The sequence below is a fragment of the Macaca fascicularis genome, chromosome 3 (genome assembly GCF_037993035.2).
Source record: "Macaca fascicularis isolate 582-1 chromosome 3, T2T-MFA8v1.1".
Classification (NCBI taxonomy): domain Eukaryota; kingdom Metazoa; phylum Chordata; class Mammalia; order Primates; family Cercopithecidae; genus Macaca; species Macaca fascicularis.
The window spans coordinates 134,449,419-134,469,133 of record NC_088377.1 but is presented as its reverse complement, the minus strand read 5'-3'; the positions used below and the strand labels follow the sequence as shown (position 1 = coordinate 134,469,133).

Here is a 19,715-nt window from a genome sequence, read left to right as displayed (position 1 = left end):
TCTATGAATAACTGAAAACCGACAAGATTGCTCAGCTCAGTGGACAGAACTCAAAGGCATTATCAAGACCTACACATTACCTCCCTTGATAAACTTCATTATATTTTTACTGACTCAAGCTATTGCCAATGGCTAGCTGTTTTGTCTGCCACTTAGAAAACTAAAGACTGGCATTTCAAGGTTACCCTTTTTGGACACCACTAAAATAGATCTTAGTTTTGGATTAAAATATGTGTCACTCATGTAGACACCCAAGTAAGGATCCTTCCTATGAAAAGATGAAATTGAATCAAGCTCCTGATAGAGACTACACAAGACAGACTGTCACAAATGAGTACATAGATCCATCATCTCACCCAACATGGCAAAGCATCTGCCATCACAGGCTGGACACAAGGCAAATGATTCTATTTTTCTGATGCAGAGGTTACCACAGATGCCAGACTTGGGACTCATGCAAAAAGTTGACCAGTTCTTCCCTAGTAAATTGATTACAACATACCTTTGACCACCTCTTTGGGCTATTGGTGGTGCCTCACCACTATTTACACCTGTTCAGGGTATGGTGTTGCTATTCTAGTCTGATCAGCTAACTCTACCCATACATTGTGAACCTTGAAACAAATCAGTATAAAGTTAGTAGCTTTAAAGACCATTTGCAGTCTGACAATAGAGCACTTTTTATCACAAAAGCTACCCATAAATTAGTTGAGAGTAGAGGTATTCAGTGGACCTTCCACATTTCCTACTGTCCAAAAGCATATGGTATTATTGAGCGTTGTAAGACCTTCTCAGAAAGTGACTCAAAAAGATTTCTGACTATCTCCCTTACCGCCTCCTGATCCACACATTTTAATACGGCAGTTTGGTCATCAAATATGGCTGCCCATGGAAAGGGATCATCTTCTTTCGGCCACTTCATGGAAAATGATCAGGAAGAACACATATACACATACATACACACAGACACACATCTACACCTGCTACATAAGGTTATTTACACTTATCTGAACATCCTGGATTCTGCCTCACCAATCTAGGGCATGATGTGTTATTTACTCCAACAGTAACCCTGAGGCTTCCTGGGTACAACTTCTAGTGATAGCCCACACAGAAGGGGGTCTAGGAGATTCAAATATAATTCTGGTTTAACCACCTGTATTGTTGTTTTGTTGGCTGTCATGATTATAGATGAAAGGGATAATGACCACTTGTTGAGTACACTGCCCCCCAAGTCCCCCTACCATGGCCCACATGGACAAAGGAGGGGTGCACACTGAGTCTCTATATGTTTTTATAAAATGCCTTTGTGCCTCTTGCACATGAATGTTCTGGATAGATGTGGGTAGAAATAAGGTGAAATTATAGTTACTGAAATGAGACAAGCTGGTTTTTTAGCACTGGACAGACAATAACACAGTCTGATAATGGAGGAGACAGCTTAGATCCTGAGAAGTATGAAGAATTAAGGGATATTAATACGAATTTCAGGGTCACCCTGTCACCTTTCTATGAAGAAAAATGCTCTGATGTGGCTCTCTCAAATCATGGCAAGGGCCTTTAATTTAACTCACTGCTGGGTCTGCCATACCCACCACATGCTCTCATCACAGTTCATTTGCCATTCCCCTTAAACTAACTGAGAAATGTATCCAAAACAGCAGGAAATAGCCTCAGCCCCTGCCCCAGAGTAACACCAACATCTCATTCCCATAGCCATTATTTAGTCATTTCATTAGGTGAACAAAAGTCACTAGTTTGCAGTGTGGACAAACAGGAAAAGTTGAACTGACTTCCCTCAAGCAGTCTCCCTGAAGACAACAAGGAGACATCATTATATGATGTGAATTGGAAACCCTAAGGCTTACTAGCCAGCAGAGAAGCCACCTACAGGCACAGTCAACCTGTGCTGCCTGAACAATGTAGGTCCCACTTAATGTACCCAACAACTGTGAATAACACTTTCTTTCCAGAGGCACCATGTCTACCTCCAGGACTGTACTTCTTGTGTAGAAGTCAGACACTAACATGCTTCCTCACTAAAAACATGGTAACTTGCACTTTAGGAGTAGTCATAAGAGATATTCAACTGTTTAGGGAAATACTCCTACTGTTAGGGATGTTAGAAATTGTGATATAAAATTTGCCTCTGACCTTAGCTTGAAGTAATCAATTACATCACCTCAGCTATCAAAGGCATTCAGGTCAACATCAACTCACTGTCCATACATTGTTATTCACAATATAATTACCCTATACTTTCTCCTTGAGAACCAAGAGAGTCTCTGTGCAATCACTAATATATCCTGTAATACCTGGATTAATGTATCTGGATTGTCTTGTTGGATTGCCATGATCCTAGATCAAAAGGATAGTAACCACTTGATTGAATTTACTGCTCACCAAGAGTGTGACAAAAATTGGAGACACAGTACTCCCACCCTATTTCCAGGGGATACGTTCCAACTCCCCCTACCTCCAGTGGATGCCTGAAACCAAGTATAGTATCAAACCCTATAATACTGGGTTTTTTTATCCAATCTAATAATCAAGATTACTACTAAGTAACTAACAAGCAGGTAGTGTATACGGCAAAGAAATGCTAGACAAAGGGATGATTTACTTCCAGGGTGGGATGAAGCAGTACAGTAGGAGATTTCATCATACTACTCAGAACAGCACACAATTTAAAACTTATTGTTTACTTCTGGAATTTTCCATGTAATGTTTTCAGACCACAGTTGACTGTGGGTAACTAAAAACACAAAAATAAGGCCATGAAAAGTGAAACTGCAAATAAGGGAGGACTTCTGTATATTGAGTCTCTGTTAAGATTTTGAAAATTTCCTTGTCCCCTTTTTGTCTGAATCTTAAGGAGGAAATATCTGAGTGCCAGTGGAAAGGTCAACACAAGAAAGCTACCTAGCTTTCTAAGGTCAACCCTAATGGCTCATAGCATTTGTTCGGCTAGTTGAGTCTGGGACCCTGAGGGTAGGGTTGAGGTTAACAATACAGATTGGCCTCATGTTGGTAAGGACCTCTGCTTGGTGTCCTATTGGTAGTAGCTTTATTTAAATGCTGTATAAAGCAAATTGATCAAATTTAATCCCAGCCTCAGTCAGTCATATTAATCAGAATGGTGCATGGAGTGGGAAACTAAAGGGAAAATTCATCAGAAACCAACATGGTATAAAAACGAGGTTTGGATGTTGTTGGAGACAATTCTCCATGGTACTCTTTCATTTCTGTACATCTTAAAAGTGAGAAACTGATTACCCTTTTTTCTAGACTATCTTTTCAAGAATCTTTGTATAGAAAATTGCCTTGGAATATAAAGATATATTGTCTTATTCCTGAGCAAAGGGTAGGCTTGCTTACAGTCTTGGAAATAGTGTCTCCCTTCGGAGCAATGGACAGGTATGCTACCTGTCCAAAACAATGAAGACAATAGCCCCCTTTGAGGCAAAGGATGGATATGTTTACATTTAGGTTCCTAAGGCCTAGAGTCCCTTTCCTGTAACGCAACCAAGTGATTTCATTTCCTCTGCAATTAGCACTGTGGGAACACAGACTTGTGGGCTACCTGTAGCTTTGGGAGCTGGTATAAAGGTTATTACTCTGCTAGCACTATTCTGTGAATATAAAACTGTCCTTCATCTCTGACAGGAGTCTCATGTCTTCTAAACTGTCCATGAAACTGTAGCAGACTTACTTGTTAGCTTGCAAGTAGGGTAAAGATCTCCATTCTTAATAATCACTATATTCTTGTTACTTTATGGCAATAGTACCCTCCTTACATCTTTATATTAATAAAAGGAAAAATTAACCATTAGTAGAAGGGAAAGATGGTTTTTTCATTTTACTCTTAAATAATTCTCTGTATTTATGTGCCTAAATTAGGAGAGTACAAGGAAATGGTTACTATATACTCTTTATAAATGTAAATTTTGTCTCTTGTCTATCCTGTTGTAAATAATTTGAAAGTCATCTTCTTTCTTCTATTTCATTCTTTTTTAATCTTAAGTAAGCTGATAATTTCTCATCTTTTAAGTCAGTGGTGAAAAACGTCAAATAAAATGTCTTTTCAAACAATTTATGGTTTCATGTTATGTTTGGATATGGTAGTTGTTCCAAAATCCAAAGCCAACAATATGTTACCTCATATACCTCAATAATTTCTATAACTTTTATTTTCTTTATGTAAAACAATCTTGCCATAAAAAGGAACAGTATGAATGAATGTAATATCTTTTATTAGCCCCCATTTTTAAATTATAAAATAGTATCTTTGTGAATATTCCAATATCACAAAAATGTATTGCTTTCAAAGACTAAACACTCTCATTAGTTCACCACTCCCAAAAGGCAGCTACTGTTAACAGTTTTCTCTGCAAATACAAACATAAATGTATATTTAATATAAATACTATAGTCCATTTGTTTTCACTCTATCTTGGACCTACTGATTTATCAGTACACATAGATATCTCAGTCTTTAACAGCTGCAGAGTTGCATAGTATTCTATCACTTTGACATATGAAAATATCTAACTCCTTATTGATGATGTTTGACAACCAACAAAAACAATGCTGCAGTGAATATTATTGTATTTCTATCACGTGCTTCTAAGAGTATTTCTGTTGAATAAATATCCACTGAGATATAAACATGCAAAATAACAGCTTGTATGAATGCTATTATTAGGTTAATATGCCCCCTACTTTATAAATGCCCAGTAACACCAGGTTAAAATTCTACTCTCACCTTGGTTGCCAAAGATTTGAGTTTTCCTAGTAGTGACTGTTTATTGGAATATACAACTTCTTCTTCATTATCTTCTCCTTCCATGATAGCACAACTGTCTGCAGCTGGGAGTTCACACTCTTTTGAGTTAGTCGTCATTACTAACTTGGAATATTTGTATTCCAGTCTAAATAGTGATAAAATAAACAAATAAATATCCATTTATGTTAATATAAATACATACTTATTTTAGGTGGTCATATACTAGCTCAGTAAATTGGCTTGGAGTATAATTGCTCCACCAACAAATTTCCCTAGCCTACAGCCATAGCAATATGTGTGTTATCATGTATCTACCATTTATAAAGAAATATTTCCCAGGATTTCAGAAATCAATTCAATAGAGTTAATTCTACCACTTTACATTGAATTGTTCAATAATGAAAAAATTTGGGGGCGGGGACTTTGAGGCCTGCATGCATTTTCTTAACATGAATATTTGGAAGCCAATTCACTGTAAGGTTTTCCCAGTATTTCGTTTGTAAAGATAAGAATATCAAACAGGCAAGTAATTTGGTCTTTATCATTTCTCTATATTATTTATTCCTTTATACTATCACCCCAGATATTGCAATTGTCCGTAGATATTACAATATAGGAGTTCCACAGTGCCCCTGAGGTGTAAATCATTCTAAAAGATTCAAGTCCTATAACAGATCAATATACATTCAGGAATTAGGCTCCATATTCAATTCCAGATCCTTGAAGACCTGGAGCAAATAAACATGATATTTGCCTATACACTTAATCTGTTTTTTTCTTTTTTTCTTTTCTTTTTTTTTTTTTTTGCAAATGTCTTCCCACAAGAAATTTTAAAAAGAAAAGGTGAAGTAAGAAGACAGCATCATGTCATTTTTTAAACAGGCAGACACTGAGAGAATATCTGCCTTCCAAATCTCAGCTCTGCCATAATCTACCTGAGTAACATGGAGCCTCTTGTTTTCCTTGTTTTCTAATAAATGACTCTAACTCAATGATCTCTAATGTTCTATGATCTTTCTACTGTCAGAATAACAATCGTTTCCTCTGCTTGCTTTCTCAAGGCCTTTCCTATGATTTCTTCACAAGGAGAAAATTCTTGTGTCTCTGAAGAATCTATTTATTGGATATAATGATCAAGTTTAGAATTTTCACAACAAAATAGGCTCTCTTGCTCTCTTGTGATCATCTCAGAGGGTACTTACTTTTGATTCTTTTTCCAGAAGTAGCAGGTCAGAGCCACCAGCAAAACAGCAGTAAAAGCTCCCACACCGGCTCCCACCTTCAGCCAAAAGTCAACTGTTTCACAGGTTGCCAACCTTTTCTCAGGCAAAGAAATTCCTTTAATGCACCATTTAGGTTCATTCCATACATATAAGGTTTCCTTTAAAAAAAAAAAAAAAAAACCATAAAACCATAGAAGACATGAGAAATGAGATTCAGACTCAACTGTAAAAGCTAGATTTGTCACAGGTCAATTTCTTACATAAAAGAAGAAAGGGTTTTGCTAACCCTTTACTTACAGTAGGCATAGAGGATTATTCAACATTCATTTAATAAAAGCTCCAGAAATACAGGAAAAAAGATACATGAATGAATAAGGAATTAATTAATGAAAATGCAAAAACCAAATAAAGACATGGATTGCCACCTCAGAAAGGTAGAGTACAGTACATGCCAAGGAGGTTGAATAAAAATGGCTCCATATGGACATACCTTCTGGGCTCCAGAAATACAGGAAAAAAGATACATGAATGAATAATGAATTAATTAATGAAAATGCAAAAACCAAACAAAGACATAGATTGCCACCTCAGAAGGGTACAGTACAGTACAGTGCATGCCAAGGAGGTTGAATAAAAATGGCTCCATATGAACATACCTTCTGGGCTTTCTTTTTTTCCAATTTTGATGCTCTTAGACATCTTAGTCATGTTTTTGAATGAAAGCTTAGGTTGCTTACTCTAAGAAATGGGTTGCATCCACCCATCATGTAAGCCCATTTTCCCAATAAGCCTGTCCTCCGAGTGGAAGAACAGACCCTAGACCCAGGACATATAGGTGTACCACGGCTGGGTAACTGGTGTAAGCGGGCACATAGTCTACACCCTTCTTCCCCATGCCAAAATAAGGAAAGCATTATTCTGGGTCATCACTACCCACACCAGTACTTTCATTCTCCCGAAATAGATGGCAATTCCTTTAGGGCAATGTTTTTCAAACTGCCTTAATATACTGGGTCTCAACCAGGAATTTAAAAAAATAGATAGATCAAATAAGCAGATCAAAATAGAAAATCAGAGTACAGTGCATGGTTCCTTATATATTTCAACATATACAGTGACCAGTAGCAATCTGCATGGTGATTCTATCCACCGACATTAAATAACACAGGGCACTAATGTTTTAACATGTCTCATTCAACTTTCTGGTGTACGATGGTCACTTTATCAACACTCTAACAGAAGAATAACACCATAATGTTAATTTTCATGATTTAAATACACAAATATTTTTGCAGTTAGTCATGAAGTGAAAGGGGCAAGAGACTCTTCTTCACTTTGAGGAAAAGTCTGATTCAAGTTTTGGATAGGAACTTTCAGCATGTTCCTTAGAAAGGATATTAGTGACTGGATTTTTTTGTTTGTACATTATAGCTGTAACGTTTTTCCTAAACTTAGTGCAAATAAATTTCTTTTTAAGTGGGTCACATTTTTTATAAAAATGGTAATATGGGAAATGCTGAGGCATGTTCAAATTCATCTGCTGCATCTCTAAGTGTCAATAATGACAATACAGAGAGAAACAAATTCGTTAGCAAATGTTGACTTTATTTGAAGTGCATTCTAACAAGGAAAAAAGACTGTACCATCTTTGATATGGTTTTATCAAATGTAATACCCAATGAAAATAGCAAGCTCTACTGTCTGATGGCAGTCTTATAACAAAATCTTAAAACTTCAAAATTAAAAAAATACTTGCAAACCCAGAATGCTTAACTTTTCAATAAGTTCCTCAAATACTGACATGGAAAAAAAAAATCAAGCTATTGGCAAATTATCTTAGTAATTCTGTAACTATTAATTAGAAAGCCTTATTCATTCAACCACACATCATTGGAAAACAAAATGGCTGACACTGCAGCTGAAAAAATTATTATTCTAGTATGTAGAAATATTTTGTGAGCAGGGTAAAATAAATTCAAAGATAAATTTTAAGACAGTCCCCTTAGTAATAATACAGTTTCTCTTCAAATCTTTAGTGTTGCATGACATACATAAGTAATGCTTAATACACACTTAGAACCTGGTATAGATTTCACAGATCCCACTTGATAAGAGCACTTTCATCACAAGTTGTGCAGCTCTTTTTGTTTATATCAGCTGTATGTGGAGGACCTGTATAAATTTAACGTATGCATCTGTATTAGATATATCTAAAGAATTAGGAAAGTGAATGCTCAATCAATATAAAGTAAAAAAATGATAAAGATGGTGTTGGAAATAGGACTGAAACACAGTGGGATGGTTAAAAAGATTAAATATACCCATTGCAATATTTCACAATAACTATTTTTCTTCCATTATGAAGCTTTGGTATCCAAAGAAATCCACACATATTCACTGACAATAAAAAACAGCAATAGCTGTCATTTGTATCTGAAACTCACAGAGGAGTTGACTTTTTAAAATATTTTATTCCGTGATTGGAGGTGGCTATTCCCACTTACTGTATCATACCCATTTTTTTATAGTTGCAATGGAATACACTAAGTAAGGTCTATGAACTCAGGAATAATATTCATAGTTTTGTAACTGAAGCTTAAGCTCCTTAGACAAATATTTCCAAAACTGGTATCTAAGCATAGTAGAAGAATATATTTAACTGCTTCCAGTATTTCTCAAATTAAATATGTAACTATAGGGGGATGTTATAAATTTCAACATGTCAAGCACATCAAAGTGATCCAAAAAGTATCATTTTAAAGGCAAAAACAAATACTAAATAATCAGCCAGCAACTATCTATTCTCAACAATCTTATCATATGTTGAAGTGACCCTACCAAGGAAGACAGTTTGAATGAAATTAAATTAGAGAACTTGTTGCAACTTTACTGTCTTAACCTTCTCATCATTCATTACCTTCCAGGAGAGAAATATTAAAGAATGTTTGAACAAAAGATCATTTAGTCATTCAAAAACCTTTGAATTAAACTTGGTAGCCAAGGAGAGTGCAGCTTCGTTTTTCATTTACTCTAAAAAACAATTATAAGATAAGCAGTTTGTCATAATTGTAGAGTAAAGGTAAAGAAGAATTTCTATTGTGAAGTAGAAAAAGCATTATCATTATTAAGAGGATTAACAAAAAACTATTTTTGTGAATCTGGAATTTTTATCCTTGACCTACTTAAAAATATTAAAAAGAAACTGTCTCAGCAGTGTGCTAGCTGAGTGAGCGGCACTGATTCTGTGTGCTCTGAACTAGAATAAGCCATCTACAGGGAAGCACATTTGACAAATTAAATAACACATTTCCTAATTTTTGTTTTTGTGTTATCTGCTTATTTTTTGTATACTGCATTAAATTATTAATAAAAATATACTTTACATTAACTCTGTGCTTGTACTTTATCATAAAATACAAAATAAATATTGTTCCTTGAAACTTTATCTCACTTTTAGGCATATTTCTGTGTGTCTAATTTGTGTGTGTGTACTGGGTTTGATGTACAATATAATTCTTAATATAGGTTCACTGTCATTAAAGTTTGAAAAACACCAACTTAGAGAATAGTTCTGTATGGTTTTTTCTTAGGGGTGAGGTGAACGCAACTGCTGTCAAATACTTGGAATGCATGGGATTGGGTGCAAGCATCCTGATTTCATTCCTCTCAAGTTCCTGCCCTTCATCCTGCTAACTGCAAGCTCTTCAAGACCTTCCTGGGAAAAACTGCTTCCCCTCTCTAATTCTCTGCTGCCCACTCTCCCTTCAGGTTTCCAGAATTAGTGTTGGTTTACTTTCCTCTGTGCTTCTTTATTATGATTTTAATGGAATCTGGGCATGGAGTGGTGGTAAACAAGTGGTCTTGAAGCAGATTAAGTTTTGTTTTGTTTTTTTTCATATGATACTACTTAAAGTTAGTGCAGTGAAGCAGGCTCTCTCAAACACTATTGGTGAAAGTGAAAATGAAGAGAAAGTGAAAACTGATATAACCAAAGTAATTTGGTAATATGTATTAAGCCTTAAAAATGTCCATTCTTTTTGGATTCAAATAATCTCTTGCTAATCATAAACTAACAAAATCAAATTTCCTTCAAAGGTGTTTGCTACAGTTATTTATAAAAAGATTGTTTTCAATTTTCTCTCAAATGTCTAACAAAGGTATTATTAAACACCAAATTACATAAAAAATGTTTACCAATAAATAAAAATGTTTTTAAAAATATATGTAATGAGAAGGGAAAGTTTTCATAATGTATTAAATATAAAATGGAAATTAAAAATATTTAAGTATGAATGCAAGAAGCTATAGAGTAGGATCTTAATTTTATGTGTATATGCTTTACTGTTTAGGCACGCTTCTTATAGTGAGTCAGTTATATTATCCCCATCTTAATTATACCTAACCTGCATTATATAAATCACATCTTGGTTTAATGATATCATTCCCATATAATCCAGGTAAATATTCAAAGCCTGTGACTCCCTTATCATGATTCATTTTCCTCAATCCCAGTGCACATCTCCAGCTACCCTAGCATCTGAAAGTTCAGCTAACAAACTTGATTTTAAATGCCTACCAATGTCACATTAAGTTAACTACAAGGTTTTGCCATACTTCTGGACCTTGGTTTCTAGGATGTGATACCAGACTAACCAACTATAATGCCAAAGCTCTGCTTTGAGAGTTTGTCCCTTACCTGAAATCCTCTCTTGCAGGCTCCCTCAATCTCATGGAAGTCATGCTCCGTGCACAGAGGGCAAGCTTCAGCACTCTCCCACAGGAAATAGAATGTACACCCATCACAAGTACCTGCTGGGCACTTGCTAAAATCATAAACAAAACCAAAAACACATAAATGACAGCTTTTTAACCCATTCAAACAACATCAGAATACCTATCACATGCTGGGGAGCACTGTGTGGATGCTGAAGAAACACAAGTGGAAAAAAATCTAAAAGACATAAACCACTATGAGATAACAGTTTGTACCTAGTAGGATGGCTGGAATCAAAAAGATAGTAACAAGTGTCGTGAGGATGTAGAGAAATTGGTGTCCTCATGCACAGCTGATAGGAATATAAAATTGTGCACCTACTTTGAAAAGTTTAGCAGTTCCTCAACCAATTAAGTGTAAAGTTACTATTTATTCCAGCAAGTTCACTCCTAGGTATAAACCCAAGAGAAATGAAAACATATCTTCACACAAAAACTGGTACACGAATGTTTATAGCAGCATTTTATATAATAACCAAAAGGTGGAAACAACCCAAATATTTATCAACAGACGAAAGTATAAACAAAATGCAATCTATCTGTATAAAGGATATTATTCAGCCATAAAAGAAATGCAGTAAGGCATGTCACAACTTGGAAGAACCTTGAAAATATTATGCTATGTGAAAGAAACCAGTCACAAAATTTCACAAATGATATGATGCTATTCAAAGTCCAGAATAGAGAAATCTATAGAGACTGAAAGTAAATTAGTAGTTGCTCAGGGCTGGGAAGTTGACTGGGGCATAGGAGACTAGGAGCTAAAGGATATGAGGTTTCTGTTGAAAATCTTCAAAACTGACTGTAGTGGTGGTTGCCCATATCCCTGAATATTCTAAACACCACTGAATGATATGCTTTAAATGACTGAATTGTATGGTAGAGGAATTATATTTCTATACAGCTTTTTTATTTTGAATTTAAGAGAGAGACAGAAACCATGACAAAAAAAAAAGGCTCTGGAAATGCTTCTTGGTAGAAATGATATCTAAGCTGAGTCTAGAATATTTGGTAGGAGTTAGCCAGAATAGAAAAGAAGAAAGCAAAGGAATTCCTGCAAAGGAATGAAAAGGTATTATTAATTGGCAGGAAATTACAGGTGGGTCATTGTTGCAAGTTTCAAGAGCAATGCAATGCGTGAGTGCTGGGCATACGGAGAGAAACTAGGTAATGAAAGGCCTCATATGTTACAGAGGTTGTAACTTCTGTTTAAGGTAATGTACTTAGGCGAGATGCTTTAGGGAATAGAATGCTGCACAGGACCCTGGTCTTTTAGAAGTAGGAGAAAGACATCATCACAAAATTCTCTAAAGTGAAAAACTAACCAACTATGAGGTCAACATGCAACAAAGTGATGCAAATAACGTTGCAATCTTGGGTTTCCTTGGCCTAATGACAACCTGAAAAGTGGTTACCTTCACTACTCTGAAGATGATGGATGTGGATGGGGCTTAGACGCAGGGATAGGATCACAAAGAACTAACCACTAGGGAGGCTCTGGAGACTTTTGGAAACTGTTCTTTCTAGTGGGTGGGGCCATTACCTCAGCTTGCCTCTTTCATTCTGGGACAGGTAAACACAGCATGGCTGAAAAATTAATGGCTGTTATGGTATACAGAATCCTTACTGATTGATGCCAGAAGCTATTTGGATAGATTCTAGTAAGAACTGCTGTTTTGTTCATGAATGCATTAAAACTAGGGGAATTTAAATTGTCTACCACTTTCGGCTTCCTTAAGTCAAGCCACATAAATATAGGCTTTGCCCTGAAAACCTCCTTCAGACCTCAGCTGGTGCTGAGGACAGGTGTCCTGAAACCATTAATAGCAAAAGGATAGCCACAAAATAATAAGGAAAAATAAAAAAACACTTTTTGAAGCTTTAACTTCAAATACCTTTCCAGTGATACATGGTCCAAAACTATAATATTCAGTCTAACAGCAAAGTAAAATTTCATACTGTTAGTTAACTAAATGTATTCTAAGACACCTTAAGACATGAACACTAAAAAAAAAATTTACATGTCTATAAATTGACTGCATTTTTACATGCCTATCTTTCCAAAGTGTCCGTACACTAAGCAGAAGTGGTGGGATGTGAATAAAAGCAATGTTGTTTATAGCATGCTGTAACTGAGTCCCTATGCCATATGTCAGGGCTAAGAACAATGACAAATAGTGACTCTGGGGAAAATGGCTTAACTCTTATCTGCCTTAATTTCTCTGTTTCTAAAAAAAAGGGTAATGAATATACTCAGACTGAAACAAAGACAGGTTTTTTTTTTTTTAAGTACAATAGATGAAAATCATGCCACATAAAATATCCATACTTTCCCCCTTTTAGTAAAAAGCAACTCAAATTTTTTCTTTTTTAAAATATTGGGTAAACAATGAGAAAAATATTCAAGAATACAATTTCCTGTTCATTTAGTGAAAATAGCAAAAGTGCTCTCCAGTTCAAATCTTCCTCCCCAAATTATTCTATATTTTATTTTCCAGAACAGTGAAGTTTTGAGTAAGAAAAAAAAAAACAGTTTATCTTGGAAAAATAGAAGAGAAAGTCTGTTAAAATCTGAGAAAAATGAACTCTATAAATGAAAAAAAAAAAAAGGAGAAAACTAATCAAAGTTGCAAAAACTTCTAAAGAAAAGATCTGGGTTACAATTCTAACTGGACACTCAAATGATTATGTTTTCCTACAAATGACTTAACTCCTTCTTTCCCCTGCCACTTTTTTGTACTTTGTCAAAATCAAATGTCTGCTATACTACCTTCACGAGGTAGTTTTAATGGATAAAATGAGTGAACAATTTTGGAAAGTTTAGAGCAATGAAAAATATAAAAGACTATTAGCAATGCATATCACTTTCTAAAGAACTGCTAGAACCACAGAAACTGCAACAACAAAATCACGACAGTGATGTAATTTACAAAGCTGCTGTTGGGTGTCAAAACACTATAGTGCCTTTCCTTGGTAGACTTCATTTTTTAAAAGATACTCTTAGCTTTACTCAAAGTAGTTTACCTTCGAGTCAATTATTTGATTCTTTTAACCTGATGAATCATTTAAATTGTGGAACATCCAAATTTAATTATTTGTTATTAACCTAAATGTCATAATTTAAATCAGTCCTTCCGTATGAAACAGGGATGTATGAAGCAATAATAATTTGAATAGCACTTATTTTTAGTATGAAAATAGAAAAAAAGTATAAGAGAAAAACAAATATTTTCTCTTACCAAGAAAACAGAAAAACAAACAGTAAAATAGATAAATGTTTTATTGCCAAGTACTTGAAATACTTTTCCCTTTGATTACTTGTCCTATCATCATCTCCAGCCACCTCCTCCAGCTTTTTAAAGCTGGAATGCAGAGGTACCACAAATTGTGCTTCTTTTATAATTTTTGGTTTATGCAGTCACCATAGGAACCAGTGAATAAATGTCTACAGAGACAGTACACTGTCACGGATAGCCGGGGCATTCCAGGCTAGGATTCTACAGGATTGCTGGATGTGCTACGAATTCTAGGTAAAGACTGATTCAAAGGACAACCAGGTGGACCTTGATTTGGTTTTATAGGTAAGTGAATAAGAGACTTCCCGGTTTCCTTATTTTACTTCAGGATTGCCTTATGAATCTGGGTGGCCCTGGCAATACGTAAGAATTCACATTAACTTTTTTTAGGAAGTTAGGTCTTGGATTCTAAAATGGGATACATTCCCTGAGAGATAACTGGACTGAGAGATGAGCTATTAGTGTCTTCTTTTAAATAAATCTTTCCTAAAGTAGGATCTACTTGGTTTGTGTTATGAATTCGTGGAGAAGAATCTTTTCTTATGAACTATTATTACTTAATACTGAACCTGTTATTAACTGTTTGCATAGTTTATAATTCAGTACAAATTTGTTTCACCAAAATAGAAAATACAAAGGCTAAAGCACATATATCTATATTGTCAATATGTTTCTGATCCCTCTGGATTTTGTCTGAGGAGACTGAGGGGAACGTTTTGTGTACCTAGAAAATTTGTCAGTTGAGTTATCCTCCAGGATAAACTATTGTTGCTGAGTTGCTTTCGCATGGAGCTTTTCAGTGAGCTCCCCATGTTGGGGTATTCAAACTGGCTTCAGTGCTGTCTCTAACCTGCTGCTGGTAATTCCTCTCACCATTGGCATCTCAGGAGACTCAGACTTTCTCTGCTGGGGATGGCTTGTCCCCTCTTGTATGGGGCCCAAAAAACACTACTGCATCTTGTTCAAAAATTGTTTTGCCCTGAGGCTAGAGATTACAAATTGTTTGTAAATGTGTCTTAGTCCATTCAGGCTACTATAACAAAATATATTAAATTGGGTAGTTTATATATACTTCTTACAGTTACAGGCTGAGATGTCCAACATTACAATGTCAGCAGATTCAGTGTCTGGTGAGGGCTTGCTCTCTGCTTCATAGATAGCGCTTTTTTGCTGCATCCTCATGTGGTGGAAGCGGCTAGCTAGCTCTCTGGAGTCTTTTTTTTTTTTTTTTTTTTTTTGAGACAGAGTCTCATTCTGTCGCCCAGACTAGAGTGTCATGGCCCAATCTCGGCTCACTGCAAGCCTCCCCTCCCAGGTTCACGCCATTCTCCTGCCTCAGCCTCCCGAATAGCTGGGACTACAGGCGCCCGCCACCACGCCCAGCTAACCTTTAGTAGAGACAAGGTTTCACCGTGTTGGTCAAGCTGGTCTCAAACTCCCGACCTCATTTGATCTGCCTGCCTCCGCCTCCCGAAGTGCTGGGATTACACGCATGAGCCACCATGCCCGGCTTTTTTTTTTTTTTTTTCCTTGAGACAGAGTTCTGATCTTGTTGCCCAAGCTGGGGTGCAATGGCGCGATCTGGGCTCACCACAATCTCCTCCTCCCGGGTTCAAGTGATTCTCCTGCCTCAGCCTCCCGAGTAGCTGGGATTACAGGCATCCACCACAACGCCCGGCTAATTTTGTATTTTTTAGTAGAGACGGGGTTTCTCCATGTTGGTCAGGCTGGTCTCGAGCTCCCGACCTCATTTGATCTGCCTGCCTCCGCCTCCCATAGTGCTGGGATTACAGGCATGAGCCACCGTGCCAGGCCTGGAGTCTCTTTCATAAGGGCACTAATCTCATTCATGTGGGGAGAGCCATCATGATCTGATAACCTCCCAACACACCATCTCCTACTACTATCACCCCAGTATTAATGGTATTTCAGCATATGCATTTGGGGAGACACAAACATTCAGACTGAGACAACCAAGTAAAAAGGGCTCCACAGAAAACCTCCAATCAGCCTGGCACTGGAAGAAAGGGGTGGGGCCTTGGGAAGTTTGCGCCCTTTGCAGGGGAGAGGAGCCTGGCCCCTCCTGTTCCTGGGTGGTAACCTAGGATTCAATCTGTGAGATGGGGGCTTGCTAACAGGAACCCCTCTCATTTGGCTGAGTCTTTTTCCTTTTCGCCCAATAAATTCCATAGCCCCTCACCCTTCAAAGTGTCTGCAAGCCTACTCTTTCCTGGATGTGTGACAAGAACCCGGTGTTTTCTACAAGAATATCACAACAGATTGAGTATGAATGTAAGATTTTTTATGCATAGTTCTTAGATCCAGGTTTACAAAATTCTATCAATCTCCTGCAAAAACCTCCCTGTCTAAAGACTCTATCCTGAGTTAACTATCAAAAGCCAGCATCAGATCAAAACTGAGATAAACTAAATTAACTGACTTTCCCTAGTTTTATCTTCACATTCTTTATCTTGTTTAATGAAATAATTATCATCCTTATCTCAAAATTGATCTGAAAATTTTATGAATGGTTTCAATTTTTATATCATGTCTTAAGATTATTTATTAGTGTCTGAAATGTATAGTTTTAGCAATTCTGTTTTAGTTTTTTCATTTCTTGATCATAATGGATTTTAGCTGTTTTCACTTATGCTCATAATGCTTCTATATGCCTTTTTACTTTTTAATATTCTAGGAACGTATTTAGTTTTAGTCTTTTGAGTTAAATTGTCTTTTTAATTTAACTTGCACAGACTTAGGTATCTATTATCTGTCTATAAATTGTTCTAGGGAAAAAGAAAACAAGAGAACTTATTTTACCAACCATCCTTCCATGTCTCTTAAGAACTGAAAATGGATAATTTGGTTTTAACAGTCCTCCCCCAAAGACCAAAGAAAATACTATATTAGCATCCAATAGATCTGATGAATTTGATAGAGAGACTCTAAATTGGAATCTGTGAAATAAACCCCTGGAGTGTTTGACCCTTGATTATAACAGGACAGAACAGTGAAGCATTCCTTTTGTGAGATTCAATATTCCCAGAGGCTACACTGATAATGAAGATGAATTTGGATTTTGAAGGAGGTTTTGGCAAAACAATTTTAAGCTGATTTATAAACTACTCAAGCAGCTATATATAGTCAGAAGTTGACAGAGAGAAAAAAATGATTTTCCTCTAACTCGTGGCATCAATAAAGACCCTGTTTGAGGAAAGATGACTCATTTAAATGAAGGCACCAATAACTTGTAAATCAGTTGAGTTATCCTCTGGGGTAAGTGTGATATTTGCCTCTAACTTAGTGTGCTTCTTTGCAAATCTCTGCCCAGGAGGAATCGAATGAAAAAATGGCAAGATGAAAGCATTATGGCATGAAAAAAACACACACTTAGAAAATTATTCCATCTTGGACTATGCCACACTGCAGCTATACAACCTGGGCCATCAGTGTTTCCTGCTCTGTACAGTCAATGTGTTTGACTCAAGGATCTTGTAGATGCTGTGGCACCTCTATTATCAGAGTAAAAATGCTTCCCTTTGTCTGCTTTTTAATAAGTCCTTTTTATACCCTTTTCACTAACAGAAATTTCTCATGTTTTTAAAAGAACCCTTTGGACACAATGCTTAGGTCTAAATTCTTCCCAATAAAAGAAAAGCCTTCAGTTCCTCTATCTACCTAAGGTAATGATTAGAGGTTTAAGAAGCCTTTTAGGCAAAGGCTAGGGGGCCATCTACTTAGGGGCATCTATTAATATTTAGGAACATCAGCAGCCTATTGTGCTAGCAGTTTATTCTCTGCTCAAGGTGCAAACTACACTAGAAAATCTTGTAACTTCACTCCAGCTGTCAGATTACATCTGCCATAAACACTGTACTGTTTTTATCTAAAATGTTTCATACCCTCCAGACACTTTATGGAATTAGAAGTCAACTACATTTGCCAGACCAAATAGACAGGCTGGTGTTTCCAGCTGCAGATGAGAAGGCAGCCCAGATAATTTGCTGCTCCCTCTAATTTCTCAGGTGATACACAAAGAACACACATTTCCCCTTTTCTCTCTTGCCCATTTCACTTTCTATTAAGACTTTCTCACTTTCCCAGGTCTGGGGATCTTAAGACATTTTCCCAGGACACCAAGATATAGAACCCCAACCAACATTGCTCCTGCTAAAGTAAACTTTTGCCTGGCTTGCCAAGATTCTTGGCCAAGCAATGAGAATTCCTGAGAGTGGCATTCCTTCTGCACTACCAAAGTCTCCTTCTGAGACTTTTTGGTCAGCATATGAAGCTTCTCAAGGCAAGCGTCTGGTTAGCATCTCCCTCCCTCCACTCTGGAGATCTTAAAGCTGAAAAAAAAAAAAAAAAGAAAGAAAAAAGAAAAAAAAAGAAAGAATGAATGAAAGAAAGAGAGAGAGAAAAGAAAGAAAAGAAGTTCTCTTAAAAAGCAGCCTGAGAAACTGGGCTATGTTGACTTTTTTTTTTTTTTTTTTTTCCTCCTGTTAGTAAGAAAGAGTTATTCAATCCCACCACTAAAAGAAAGGAAAAAAAAAAAAACTAATAATTTCAGGAAAGCTGCTGTTTCTCGTGTTCTGATCTCCGAGCTCCCTCTTGTGCCCTGACGGGAAATTGATTCAAGAAATAAATAAAGGTCGGCACGTTTAGGCTGTAGTGTTGAAGCAGCTCCCTGAAGCAATGGTCAGCACACTTCAGTGCGCATCACAACTCTAAATGAAGATTTATCAAACATGGGTGAAGGACTACACCCTTTAGACTGTCACATTTTAAATTAGCTTTTCACAAAACTAAAATTTGGAATACATTTTGAGAATCTGTCTCAAAAAACAAAAAAAATTCCAAAATGCGAGTTATGAAAATATCTGGTTCTCAAATTTCAGTAGGCATCAGAATTGCCTTGTGGTTTTTAAAAATGTTCCTGTGCTCAGCATCTAAGATTCTGTATTTTTAGAGATGGCCCAGAAATTAATGTTTACAATAGATATCCCAGGGTATTCTGCTGCAGGTGATCTTGATAAACCCTGGGAAAGATCATTTACTTCCCTGAGTGGCAGATTCCTGGAGGTCAAAGGAGAAACAAGTTTTCCTCTCCTCATAGGAAAAATTCAGTTTCTGCATGCCATCACTTAACTCCAGGAGACTATTTTCCTTATCACAATGAAAGCATCAGAACACACCTTACGAGAGAGAGAGTGACGTGTTTCCTAAAGGACAGACCTAGTCTTCATTAACATCATCTACTTGAGTTAGAGGCCTAGAGGAGGCTTTGGAAGCTATTCAAGTAAACTCCTAGAGACTAGAAGTTAATTGTCAGGGTCATAAAATGACCCCCAGATGTGCTATAGTAAATAGATTAAGCACCTGAACTCAGAACTATATGGTGGCATATCAGAGAATGATGAAAAACACACGCTTTTATTGCGAGAATCTCTGACCACATCTTTTCTTGGACGGTGGTTTTCTGCCTTCGTTATAGTTTGGAGGCTGGGAGAGGGATCCTCCACCACAGGATGCCCTTTTATTATAATTAGGTACTATTGTTGCATCGGTCTCTCACCTTGAGCAGGTGAAAAGAATAATTAATTCATAGATCTATGAGAAGTGGAAACACGGCAGTTG

The 19,715-nt window shown here is 36.6% G+C and overlaps 1 protein-coding gene across 4 annotated transcripts in view; it reads right to left on the bottom strand.

The window, feature by feature from the left end:
• ELAPOR2 (endosome-lysosome associated apoptosis and autophagy regulator family member 2) overlaps positions 1 to 19,715 on the bottom strand; it is a 177,123-nt gene that overhangs the window by 6,837 nt on the left and 150,571 nt on the right. For all 4 annotated transcript variants that reach the window (XM_005550345.4, XM_005550346.5, XM_005550348.5 and 1 more), the window contains 3 exons: positions 10,706 to 10,832; positions 5,989 to 6,167; positions 4,766 to 4,931 (listed from right to left, as the gene is read on the bottom strand). In XM_005550345.4, the coding sequence (XP_005550402.3) occupies positions 4,766 to 4,931; positions 5,989 to 6,167; positions 10,706 to 10,832 (472 nt within the window). The remainder of the gene's footprint in view (positions 1 to 4,765; positions 4,932 to 5,988; positions 6,168 to 10,705; positions 10,833 to 19,715) is intronic.